This window comes from Theobroma cacao, chromosome 8, assembly GCF_053813885.1.
Source record: "Theobroma cacao isolate CCN51 chromosome 8, ASM5381388v1, whole genome shotgun sequence".
NCBI lineage: Eukaryota > Viridiplantae > Streptophyta > Magnoliopsida > Malvales > Malvaceae > Theobroma > Theobroma cacao.
Window position 1 is genome coordinate 4,156,823 of NC_142646.1, and position 13,248 is coordinate 4,170,070.

The window sequence follows — 13,248 nt, forward strand, 5'->3', positions numbered from 1 at the left end:
CGCCATGAGTGGAGCCCAAACTCCAACCAAAATAAAAGTGTTTATCTTAACATATTTTATTAGTAGTATATTTTGAGTTTAACCAAGGTTTTTAACGTCTTCCCTCTTATTGCCTAAGTTGGTGCTTCCATGCTCGCACTTCTCATGGAAAGCCTAGTCAACCACGTGTCGATCATGAACCACGTTGATATGCTAACGTTGATCAAGATATACTTAGACATGACATGTGAAAATTTGGTTAACGGTTTAACCTTGACTAATAATTTAATTATATAACCCAAAAAAAAAACAGAAGTTGATCAATTCCACATTAGATGTTATACATGAATAATTCAAGTATTACATTACTCTTAATTAAGCAAAACACTCATGAATTTAGAGATAGAATATCCTAAATCTTAGCAATAGAAAATATCTTATTGATAAATTAAATTAATTATATATACATCCAAAGAAAAGGTCTACTAAAGGGTATAAGATTTGGGAATATATATATATATATATATATATTTTTTTATATAAGTTGAAGTTTGAAAATATCAAGTTGGAGTACAGAATCAAGTATTTAAATGGAAATTAAACCAGCTGTTGTTTAAAAGCAAATCAACCCGATAGAACAAAAACAAAGCTGAGTCATAAAAAAAAATATGTGACCTCAACATGCTTCGGGGGCACATGCAAAGCAACTTTATTATACTATAAATTGGTAGTATTAGACAGGGAAACCGCCTTTAAGGTTTAATAAAAAGATGCTAAGCATTTTTTTTTGTTCATCTTGTCCAAAGTGGCATGTAGCTAGTTGTATGTACATTGCAAATTATACATGTGTAAAGTTAAAGAGAATGAGACGAGGGTAACAAAGTGGCGACTAGACTTCATTTAAGTTGCAGGGTAGCCACCTTCATTTAAATGACCCATCTTTCAAGGAAGAGAACAAAATGGTCGTTCCAATCTTTTATTTTTTCATAATTACATGGGCAGAGAGAGAAAGGGAAGGAAGAGAGAACAAAAACCAATGAGATGGAGAGGATGACCACTTTTTGGTTTTTTGAAAGACACAGCCCTAGCTAGAAAACCTTGGAGCTTAGGTTGGTTTTTTAAACAAAGGAAGACACCCAAGTTGATGCACCTGAAAGAGAACAAAGGGCAGGCATGGTTTGGGCCCTTGAAGATTTTTAATTCTAGTTTATTTCGATCAAGAAAACAAAAGGCGATAAGACATGCCTTTGGGATTACACACTTCTTTGGACTTACAAACCCCAAAAAGAGAGAAAAAATATCAAATTAATTTAGATCTTGTTTTTCATGCTCCTCTTTGATTTTGACACCTCTAGGTGTTATTGTTCATAGGTATTAAAAAGAGAGTTTAAAAAAAAAAAAGGGGATTTGCTTTGGAACCCAATGATAAACCCATCCCTATAAGACATTTGTGACCCACTGTTCTGTATATATAAAAAAAAACCCTAACAGACTTATACTGCCACTATTTTAAAACTTCAAACTAATAAAAAAAAACACAAGAATATCATCATTCATTTACATTTACAATATTGGTGTTTCCCCCCAAGTCCCAACCACCCTGTACTTCCCAATGCATTTGCATTCTCTTTTCTCTGTCATGGAAACTCACAGAAAGTTTCTTTCTACCTCAAACTCAGAGAGAGACAGAGAGATAAATGTAATCATGTTCTCAATATCCAAACAAAGTCTAATTTGCTTGCTGAGGGGGACCGAGTGATGATCTTTTTGAGTCAGCAAAAACTCAGCACATATACGCTACAGCTAGAGCCCTCTCTACAGTCACTGACCTAACAAAAAAAAGAAAAGAAAAGAAAAAACTTGTTAGACTTGAAAAGTAGGGGAAGCTACAAAGCTAGTCACGTGAGCATCATGACCTCAACTGGGGTCACCTATGATATGTTTCTTCCCCTCTAATTATTATGTTTGGTTAGGCTTTCTAGAAAAGACTACTTAGTTTATCTTTTCACCCCTTTTTTTTATGTACTAGTTAATTCTTTTTATTATCTTAGCTCAAGAGTATTTTATTATATATATTATTATAGTATTTGTTTTTGGAAAAGATGAGATGCAGTCAAAGATAGGCTTTGCCTTGGTTTTTTTGCTTGGTAGTCCATCCCAGCTGTTGTTTGATAAATAAGTAAATCTGTCTCTTCATTATTATTTGTTCATTTGGTCATTGGTCCCCAACTCCCTATTGTTCGTAGAACCTAATCGCTAGCGCATAGCTTGTGAAGAAAGACGCAAAACCCTGAGGGGCTGAGGCGAGCCGCGTGCAGCGAAGGCAGTAGCTAGGTTGGCTGCGCAAGTTTTCCCCGTTGAAAAGTTTTTGCATTTAAATATTTACTGTAAATGAAATGTTCATTTCTCGATTCGTATAATGATTTGTGTAGAATCATGGTAAGCATTAAATAATTAAAATCTCAATAAATCAATTAGGGCTTAGCTTTTTCTTTTTTTAATTTTTTCATAACTTATTCATCCAATAATCCACATAAAGAGTAGAGCTTAATAAATGAGATGACCCACATAAGCACACAGCAAATGCTTTCTCAATTTTCATTACTAAAAACAGAAAAGAAAAGAAAAAAAAGGGTACAAGTTGTCAATTTCATTTCAATACCAAATCTAATGACGATAAATTTGTTGCTGACATGTGTGACACAACATTATATTTTCATGACAAATACACAGATGAATTACAGAAACAATAATTACAATATCGCGTCAATGGGTACGATGCCTTCGTAACCCCATAAGGAAAAAAGGACGATCAAGATTTTCAGGGAAAAAATAAATACAACTCCTACTATATTTAGTAGTAGTAGTAGTAGTATATACACATTATATGATGATAAGATTTTTTTTTTATAACTTAGTAATCATTAACGATCATGTCGCAGCTTACTTCCAAAACTATAAATAGACACTCAGCCGCTTTCCTAGTGTTTTCCTTTGGAACTCGACAAAGGAACTAATTTTTGCAAGGGCTTAGACGTCATCCGATTCAATAAAATATATGTTTCGTTTTTATTTTAAAATATTTTGTAGATAGTATTTTAGTTGTTCTAATGGGCACCTACAGCATTTTAATGCTTTATGCTCGAAGGCAAAATAATTATGATTACCCTTCTTTATGTATGAATATTACCAACGAAATGATTAAATTTACTCTTTTATTAAATAAGAAAAGCTCAAAATCTGTAAATATCCAGAAAGAAAAAGCAAAAGGCAAATTGTTAAAGTAATTTGACATGGAGAAAAAAACAAAAAGATTTTAAGAAAATTTGAAAAAAAGCATATTCAAAATAGTTTTCCCTCGCATGGCGTCAGTGGCAGAATGAGTACAAAACAGAACAAGTGAAAAACTTCAGAAGCATATAAAAATTAAAAAAGAAAAAGAAAAAAATGAAGATAAAAATTTCGAATATACAGCTCAAGTCCAGAAGGCAGTGATGGTAACTTGCAAACGAACAAGTACACACAAAAACAAAATTGAGGTGCTTTGCTCTCTCCCCTCCCCTGGTTAGATTAGAAACACAGCCCATAACTTTTTCTTCCCTGCTTTCAAAAATATCAAGTGTGTGTGGGTCCTAGGAGCTCCCCTAAGACCTGGTTTTGCAAGTTGGGCAAATCAAATATAACCCGTTAAAAAGAGAAATAGAAATAAAATTCAAGCTAAAATTGTAAATATGGTGATTTGTTTTATTTAGGAAAATAGAATAAAAAGGGAAGGGGCAGGGTGAGGGGGAGGTGGGGCCCAAGGGAATGGCTGTCGGCAAAGGGGGGGCGGACCTCTCCAAACTCCAACATCACAGCATTTACCCACTTGTCATTCCTCTATGTGGTCTTCTTGATGGGATGGATAGATTAGATAAGCGAGAGAACCAAAAACAATGCGGAAATTAAATTCCATGAAGAAAAATAAATTTTTTATATTAGAAAAAAAAATCACAATGGCCCATGTCGTAGGGGCCCACGTGGCATTGTCTTGACCATTCCCTCTGCTGACACGTCAACGTCATTGTACCCACCACCACCTCTCTCCTTGACAAGAAATTATATTACCCGCCCAAAAAAATATATATATTTGTGTGAGGAATCCAAGATGATATGATGGAGATAACTTTGCTCATGCTGTTTTTGCTTTTCCTTTTTTTCGTTCTCAACTTTTCTTCGTTTTGTTTGTTTCTATCCTTAGCTACCCTCTTTTTTCTTTTTCTTTTTTTTTTTCTCTTCCCTCTTTTATTGCAATCCTCGATTTGTCTTCTCCCAGCTAGCCTCCCTTCTTATTTCTCCCTCTATCTCTTACAGCCACGCGCCTTGCCTCCTACTTCCCATCCCACGCCATTATTTCTAGTTGATATAAGTATTAATATTGGTATATTAGTAAATTTTAGTTGGGGTTTGAATTATTTGTACTCTGAGATTTAAGAGGGTAGATTTTGTCTTCATTTTCTATTGACCATTGGGACTTATAATGATACACATTAAACAGATGGGTGGTTGTTTATTCAATTGCTTGCATTGTTATCTCTAAACAATAGAAGAGTAATTAATTAAAGCATTGGCATGGAGTATTCATGCAATAATGGCAACTTCTTTTTTTGCCCCTTTTGCTTTGAGAGGTTGGGGATTATTGGCAAATAATGAGGATTTTGTGTTTCATTTTCTCCGGGGAAAACAAGAGCAAATGAATCGAAAATCATTGATGGAACTTAGTCAACTAGAAGGTCATGTCTCATGTCTGCTGTGTCATAGTGATTTTCACCACAAAAAAACAAGTTCTTTTTTTACATGTAGGACACAAACTAAAAATATCTATTTGGTTTAAGGGACATGAACTTGAATATTGAGTGTCTATGAGAAGGACAATGGACATGATCATCTTGTTATACACTCAGGTTAATTTCCAAGTTTCTATATTACTGAAGCTTTTTGCCCCCTGGGGAGTTAGACAATGAAATACGAGGGAAAAAAAAGGGACTTTTCGGACCTTTTTAACGTTGGATTTTTTGTCTGAGTGGCAACCGAACATGGATGTACCAAATTTGTGGGCAAATTCTACGATCACCAGAGGCAGCACGTATAGCTATGTAAGAAGGAAGAGAATAATTGTTCCTGCCCCGTCCCTCAACTTGTCTTCCTGATTTCAACCTTGAAAAGGATGCTTCAAAAGCATGCATGCATGCCCTTGCAAAGGCATCGTTTTCTTTCCAACCTTTTTTTATCTTCCTTCTCTTAGATTCCTTTTTTTGTTTCCCCCTCATCTTTCTCCTACAATATTCCTTTTATCATTTCTTTTGAATTTCCCAGTTGCATACAACTTTTTCCTTCTTGTTTTTGATCAAACTCGATGAAATAAAAGGGTGCGGCAACACTACATATATATAGACTTATTTTTGACGTGAAAGAAATGAAGTTTTGCAGGCAATTAGCCAACCGAGCTCAGCTTTTTTTTTCCACTGACCTTGAATTTCGCTTTGATTTTAGTTTTCACCAGTGGCAAAGTTATGTGCAATCTGCAGTAACATGGCCCCCATTTGGATATGATCTTTCAACTTGCTATAGATAGAAAATCTTTTGAGAATTTTCCACTGTGCATGTTAGCATTTCTGGTTTTTGTACAATATCACAAACTATTTCAAAATTAAAAAAGAAGACAAATATGGTATACAGATCACTTCTGGCCAATTAAGAGAGTTTCAACTTGACCAGTTGAATGAACGTTTATAAATTTTCTTGGACAATATCACCAATTCAGTGTACTGGAAGTCAAGTACTTGATTGAAATGTAGTGTTTCAAGATCAAAACAAAAGCTAGGTAAGAAGAAAATTTGTTCAGAGGTGGCAGGAACCTACAGCATTTATTTGGGAGTGAATCAAACAACAACTACAATGGTGGCAAACAATAATGTAAAAACGCGTACAAAAACAGTTTTAATAATTTGAGTTTCAGAACAACTCATGTGTCTCCATCCATTAACACAGAACCATTGATTCAATACCAAGAAGCTGCCATGCCCATCTTTGGTGCAGCATGAGATGTTCTTTTTTACCTCTCAAGTGATGCAACATAACATATAGGTGAAATTCAATCATGGTTTTACACCCCTTAGTTTTAAATTTCTCTTGCTTATCGTATGGAAAAGAAACATTAATCTGATCCGATTCTTGGGTTATAATTGAAAATTTAATATTTGTTGGGGGTACAAATCTTTAAATTTTGCCTTTTGGATGTATATTATCTATCACGTCAATGTCAATTTGTGTTAGGCTTTAACAATTAATGGGATATTAAAGGATGTTTCCTTTGGAGTTTCAAGAGCAGCTCATCGTGGGGCCTTTTAGTATTAGATGCAAGCTGGAAACTAGCTACATGCTAGGTAGCAGCCGTCACCACAACATGTGTTCACCAAAGGGGGGAAAGAATTCAATTCGTTTTTTGTTTTGGATGATCGAATACATATGTAAAGATCAATGTGCAAGTTTAATTTGTGCACGTACATTTTCTTTTATATATGTATTATTAGTATTATTATTTTTTTTTTGAAAAGCAAATAGAATTAGTATTATTATTATTATTTGATCTTTTCTTCAATTTACATACATAAGCTTTAGGATTCTTTAGTTATTTCAAATCTATGGTGAATAGTTTGTTCAAGAGCAAAGGACAATTAATTTTGCACGATTACATAAAAGTTATGCAGTCTAGGTTATCGTCAACAAGTAAGATTATTACTGTTACTTTTATTAAAAGGTTACTTGATAATTATATTTAGAGCTTTTTGGATATCTATAAATATGTGCTTATTCTGAGGACTATGAAAAAATTTTAGGGTGTAAAGGTGTTTTGGACATGTGAAATTATGAGAGAAATTAAAAAGAGTTAGTGATTGTAATTTGGAAAATTTGTTCAAGATCAAAGAAAAATTATATTGTATAACTCCAGAAAAGTGCTGCACTCGAGATTAATATTAACAAACAAGTTTATTACTAATATCTTGATATGTAATGGGTGTAATGAGTTAGGTATGTGAAATTAACAATTTGTGATTGAAATCTTCCAAGACAGTAAAAGTTTCACTATGGGTAGAGAAATAAATCTAGATGTGATTAATGCTGTGAACATGTTTGTGGGTTTTATTTTATTTTTTCTTTTTTCATGTGGCAATTTCAATTTCAATTTCGGCATTAAGAAATGATGGCGATACAACTTCGGTTTGGTTAGCTACCAAATTACTAGAAGTGAAACAGCAGTGAAGGAAAATAATGCACAGCTATAAAATGCTGCTGAACTATAACCCTGACAAATGATGAAACCGTTTCAAGTCAAACAGAAGGAATTTGACGAAAACACAGATTTTTTAGGTTGAGGAAATTATTAATGATTGAATGTTTGAAAGGCAACAAATCTCCCGACATCATAACTTTGAACATGTTATTGCAAACGAAATCCTCTGTTTACTGTTTACATTCACGTCTACCTAAGATTATGAGTTCGAAACTGGTCTGGCTATTCTCTCCCCTAAGAAATGAATGACGAATAAAATTTAATGAACGAACACCTAATCTGGCTGCCGAAATTTAAAAAATGCTTGACTTTTTCAATCAAATCAGAAGGCATTAGTCCAAGTTATTACCAAGCTGCAAGTCGTTCTGTTCAAAGTGTTTATAAATTTCACCCACATGTTTTTGGATCCATACTGGAATCAATAATTATTGAACAGGATGAACTCGAAGTGTTGTCCTGAACAATTAAAAATCTCACCCGGCGGAGGTCTTAATGGCGGTTATTTATTGTATTTACCTAAAGAGTACAGGTTATTTATTGTTAGCTAACATCGGCTCTTGGCTCTTTGTTGAAAACAGAGTCTTTCTTTTTCTAACTTTACCCCTTGGAGGACAGTATCAGCTTGTGAGAACATGTACCTTTTTTCCAGCTTTCCATGTTATACCTCTACTTATGCAGACATATTGATGATAAAAGAATTTTTATGTGCATACCCTTCAATATGTACACCATTTTTACAAGACATACGTTGTATTCAGACTCTTTAATCAATCAAGTTGAACTAATTTAGGTCAGGTTTAGTAAGTCAGCTTGTAATGAGATTGGAAGTTTTAGGTCTCATTGATGTTCGCTTGCAGTTTAAGCACGTCTTAAATGTCCAAGAAAGAGGAACTAAATAGTATAATATTTTTATCTTTTGGTGCGTAGAAATTTAAGAGGGATGTCCAGAGAGTATGAACAGAAGGGGGAGGCGGTGAGAGTAGGACAGAAGGAGGGTAGAATTTTTAGTGGCGACTGTCACGTGGCAATGCACCTTTGTACATGACTTCATGCAGCCCACCACTTCTTGGCCTTTTAACTTTAAGATGAGAGAGAAAACAAAGGCGAAGTGACTGAAACCGCTAGCGGACTTTGCAAGGCAAGTAGGCAACTAAGCTATAAGCTAAGGGGAAAATAAAGAAATCTTGTTTCTTTTTTTACAGTTCCACACCCTTCTAGTTCAACGACCTAACAGCATATGAAAAGAAGGACTAACCCAAAGCTCAAAAAAGTCCTGAAAGGCGAACTGAGAAAGTGTCAAAGTTTGCATATCGGATGATTTGAAATGACAAATACGCCCTTCTTGTATCTGTCAAAGAACTATATGTCTCTGAGTAAATTTTCTGAATGTCAGAGGAGGATTTGGTAAATCTAAGAACTCTAACAGGAGAAAATTATGAAGCTCAGTTAACGTGTTAGAGGGATCTTGGCTAAATATTTAAGGTGGAAAAAGCTATCGTTGCTTAAGCCATGGGGTGTCCTATTCCTATTCCTGAGGTTTTCTTATCATGTTAAAGGAAAAAAAAGGCAGATTTTTTTTTGTTAGTATGTCTGAAATATATATAAGAACGGTGTTTAGTACTAGCCTGTCCAGTCAGTGTTCTCATTGCCTCTCTTCCACTCTCTCTCTCTCTCGCTCTTCGTCTTTCCAATTATTTCTTCTTTTTACTCAAATATCAAATCTTTGAAACGAAACTAGTTTGGTTTTGAGTCTGAGCTAAGCTTAACCATAACGCCTAATACTTAAAATGAACCTCTTTGCCTCCTTCCAAGATCCTGTCTTAACTACTAGTAATAACCCAATGCTTCATTTCTCAAGTGTAGAGTTGTGGTAGGTTGTAGTGAGTTTTTCTATATGGATTTTGGGGTGGTGGGTTTAGAGGGGTTTGTGGGTTCAGAGACTACAACTACTGGTCTTGCTTCTCTTGCTTCAGATCCTGAGACAAAGCAGAAGTGGTACGGATCTGGGTTCCTCAAGCAAGAAAGATCTGGCAATAATGAAGATGACTGGAGGAGTTCTAAACTGGCCAAAATTGATGATTTTTCAGCCTCCAAGGCAATGCTGCTCCAGCAGAGAAATACTTTATTGAGATCTAATACTTCTATCTTCTCTGACGGACAACAACAGCAGCAAATGCTGAGCTTTTCTGCTCCCAAATCAGAAGCTCTTTCAGTGGATAGGAGCTCCCAAAATGTCACATTTCCTTACTTTCACCTCACATCACCTGCTTATACTAGAAATACAGGTATACATATTAAAGCAATGTTAAGGTTCTTGTAACGTTGCCTATTCAACATCATTTGACGAAATGAAAGGAGAAAATGGCCGTTGCCCTGTTGGTTAATGCATGCTTGTGAGTTGTTGCAAAGATTAGACATGTTTTGTTATTGGTTCTCTGGTTTGATTCCGTGGTTCAGCTGAAGGGTCTTTTCATGGAAATCCTTGAGTGGTCTTTGTTTTAAGTCTTGTCAATAAAAAGTGAGGCTGTTCTATTTTTCCTCTCCTTAAAAATCAACTTCCTGTTATCGGAGAGAAATATTTTTGGTAATAAATCAAACAGTAACTAGAGGAAACAGAAGAAGAAAAACATATACACGACCGGAAAGAACAGTATAGTAAAGAGTGAGAGAGCCAACAAGGTTCCATCCTTGATTGTTTCTGGGTTGTTTCTTTTTTGTTATTTTTACCTTTTCCATCTTCCTTTTGTGTTCTGTTTTCTTGTTGTATCAAAGACAACAAATCCTTGACTCTTGTAGCCTCCTTAAATGTTGTAGACAAGTTATGATTTCTTGGTTACATGCCAGACCTCTTTCTATACCCCTCTTTTTTTTATTCCTTTTACACCAGAGTAAAAACCAAAAACCTTTTTATTTCCACTATGCTGCTGTGAAGGCCTTTTAAATTTGGCTTTTCTGCCTTGATATTTTTTCTAGCCTTATTTTTACTTTTTGTTTTTGTTTCAGGCTACAACACTGGAGGATTTAATGGTGCAAACATGCATGGGGTGTTAGCAGGAGCTAGAGGACCATTCACTCCATCTCAATGGATGGAGCTAGAACACCAGGCTTTGATCTACAAATACATAACTGCAAATGTCCCTATACCATCTAATCTTCTCATTCCTATAAGAAAAGCCCTTGATTCTGCTGATTTCTCTAGCTTTTCTGGTGGACTCCTCAGACCCAATACATGTAAGTTCTGTCTCTTGTTAGAGAAACAAGAAAAGCAAGCTTTTTTGTTCATTTTAAAATGTCCACATAATTTCCATGTTTGATGCAAAAGTTGGAGCAAAATTTTCTCCTCTCTCTGAGAAAGGTATGGGGAGGGGAATGGGGGCACCAACTTGCGCTGCACTTTACTTTCTATTATTCTACTGAGAACTGATACTGAGATAATGCTCTAATTTTCCTCCCTTATCTTATTGGGCAAGAAGGACTTTCTAGGTTTTCTTTGTATCTATTTTTTCTTTTAACTCTGAACACACACAAAAAGAAGAAGAAAACTGTTGAGCTAAGTGAAAATGCAATGCATTAAGCGCGCGTTACTTGACTTGCTTCATTATCTGTTTCAATCAAAAGCATCACTGTCAGGGCACTTAAAAATTTCAACTATAGCACATTGCCACATTTGTTTTGGTCCCCATATGCGACAAGACAACTTCTCCCTACCTTTTTAAAGTTACACAGTGTGTTTACATATCAAGGTAAAATTCGTAAGAAATTCATCCCATAAAGTAGAAAGTTAAAAAATAATGTACCAAGCACAGATCAGGTAACAAAAAAAGACATCGGCATGCAAGCTTAGGCCAGCATCTTCCACTGAAAACTTGGGTACATTCATTTTGTAGTTAGAATTTGGAATTTGTTTTGTTCGTGTGTTACATTGACATGGGTGTTTCATGGTTTTGTTTTGTGATGTTCCAAAAGTGGGATGGGGAACTTTTCATCTGGGGTTCTCAAACAACACTGATCCAGAGCCAGGACGGTGTCGTAGAACAGATGGAAAGAAATGGCGGTGCTCAAGAGATGCGGTTGCCGACCAGAAGTATTGTGAGCGGCATATGAACAGGGGCCGCCATCGTTCAAGAAAGCCTGTGGAAGGTCAATCTGGCCACTCCGCCGCAGCCACCACCGTCACTACCACCAAGCTGATGCCTACGGTCTCATCCTCTTCAGCATCAGTGGTAGGGCCAGCCAGTGGCGGCGGCGAGTCCAACAGCCTCGCCATTGCACAGCAGCAGTTCAAAAATTTGCAGCCTGGTGGTGCATCTAATCTTTCTGCGGCAGCCCCACTGAACAGGTGATAGCATTATCCACGTAGCATTTATTCCTTGTTTGTAACTGCAGTTGATAACATTTATCTTGATGTGGTAGGCTGCTGCCATCTGCACGTTTCTTACCCTTATCTTGCGTTGCTTTATAAAGAATAATAGTAGAATCTACTTATCTTCTGCATTCCTGACAGTGACTGCTCTGATTTTGTTATTAGCAAAGGTTCCTTCTTTTAAAAAGATTGTTGTATACCTGTTACTGAAACGTGTTTTTACAAGTAATGCAATGAGTATTGGAGAATCAACATTTGTTTTAAACTTAGCTGTTACTATAATTTTACTTTCATATTTTGGCTAGTCATTGATGGATTGCTCTTGCAGGTTGCTTCTGAACAAAGACACAGTGGGTGAAAGAATGCATGATACTGCACCGGGACTCTCCATGATATCTCCCACCGGTGAGCTAAAATCTAAAGAAAATCCTTTCTTGATTCCGAAGCAGCAGATCTCATATGAAGACAACTCAAGAAATGAGTTTGGAATTGTTTCCTCTGACTCACTCCTTAACCCTTCCCATAAAAGCTCTTCCCTGATTAAGTGCAGAAATTTCGGTTCTTCTCATGATCTTACTAGTCAAGACACTGAATCCCAGCATTCCCTTCGCCAGTTCATGGATGACTGGCCTAAAAGCCAGTCTGATCGCTCAGCCATTTCCTGGCCTGAAGTTGATGTTCAATCGGACAGGACTCAACTTTCCATATCCATACCCATGGCTGCCTCAGATTTCATGTCCTCCACTTCCTCTCCAAACAATGAAAAAGTAACTCTGTCGCCTCTCAGATTATCACGTGAATTTGACCCTATACACATGGGATTGGGAGTGGGCAGTGTTATTAATGAACCAAACCAGAGGCAAGCAAATTGGATTCCTATCTCCTGGGAGACTTCCATGGGTGGTCCTCTTGGTGAGGTACTGCACAGTACTAACAGCAGCACAGCAGACTGCAAGAACTCGTCAGCACTTAACCTTATGACTGAGGGCTGGGATAATAGCCCTCGGTTAGGATCATCTCCTACCGGGGTCTTACAAAAGACTACCTTTGGCTCTCTCTCTAATAGCAGTGCAGGAAGCAGCCCTAGAGCAGAGAATAACAAGACTCATGAAGGTGCTAGCCTTTGCAATGACCTCCTTGGTTCAACCCTTGTCCATTCTTCCTCTTTGCCTGCTTTGTAACCACTTTACCTACCGACAAGCCCCTAGGTTGTGGAAGAAGAAGAACAATGAAATAGAGGCATGAATTTTATGTCTGACAAACATGGAACAATTAGTTATGAAAGCTTAAATTAGTATGTTTATCTTTTTGATTTTTGTAATTTGTACTTTTTAGCAATGGTTTGTTCCTAAAGATTAGAGATTAAACTAATTATAAGTAACTAGGCAAAGGCAGTTTGTCTAAAATCGTGGAAGTATGGTTGGATACCAAAATTTTGATTTTCAGCTTTACATGCACATGTTTTGTTTGACTTGAGTTGGCAACATAGTTTGTTGGTGAGCATGGCGGTTTGTTGGTGAGTATGGCAGCGGATAGGTTGTTTGTACCGCTCTGGACACAGTTACAATTTCAA

At 36.3% G+C, this 13,248-nt stretch overlaps 1 protein-coding gene across 1 annotated transcript; it reads left to right on the top strand.

Moving 5' to 3' along the window:
- Positions 1 to 8,898: 8,898 nt before the first annotated feature.
- On the top strand, positions 8,899 to 13,146 carry LOC18591934 (growth-regulating factor 1-like). The gene is made up of 4 exons (XM_007018370.3): positions 8,899 to 9,597; positions 10,316 to 10,543; positions 11,279 to 11,651; positions 12,004 to 13,146. Exons 1-4 carry the CDS (start codon positions 9,207 to 9,209, stop codon positions 12,854 to 12,856), a joined length of 1,845 nt encoding a protein of 614 aa, XP_007018432.2. The 5' UTR covers positions 8,899 to 9,206; the 3' UTR covers positions 12,857 to 13,146.
- The last annotated feature ends 102 nt before the right edge of the window (positions 13,147 to 13,248 follow it).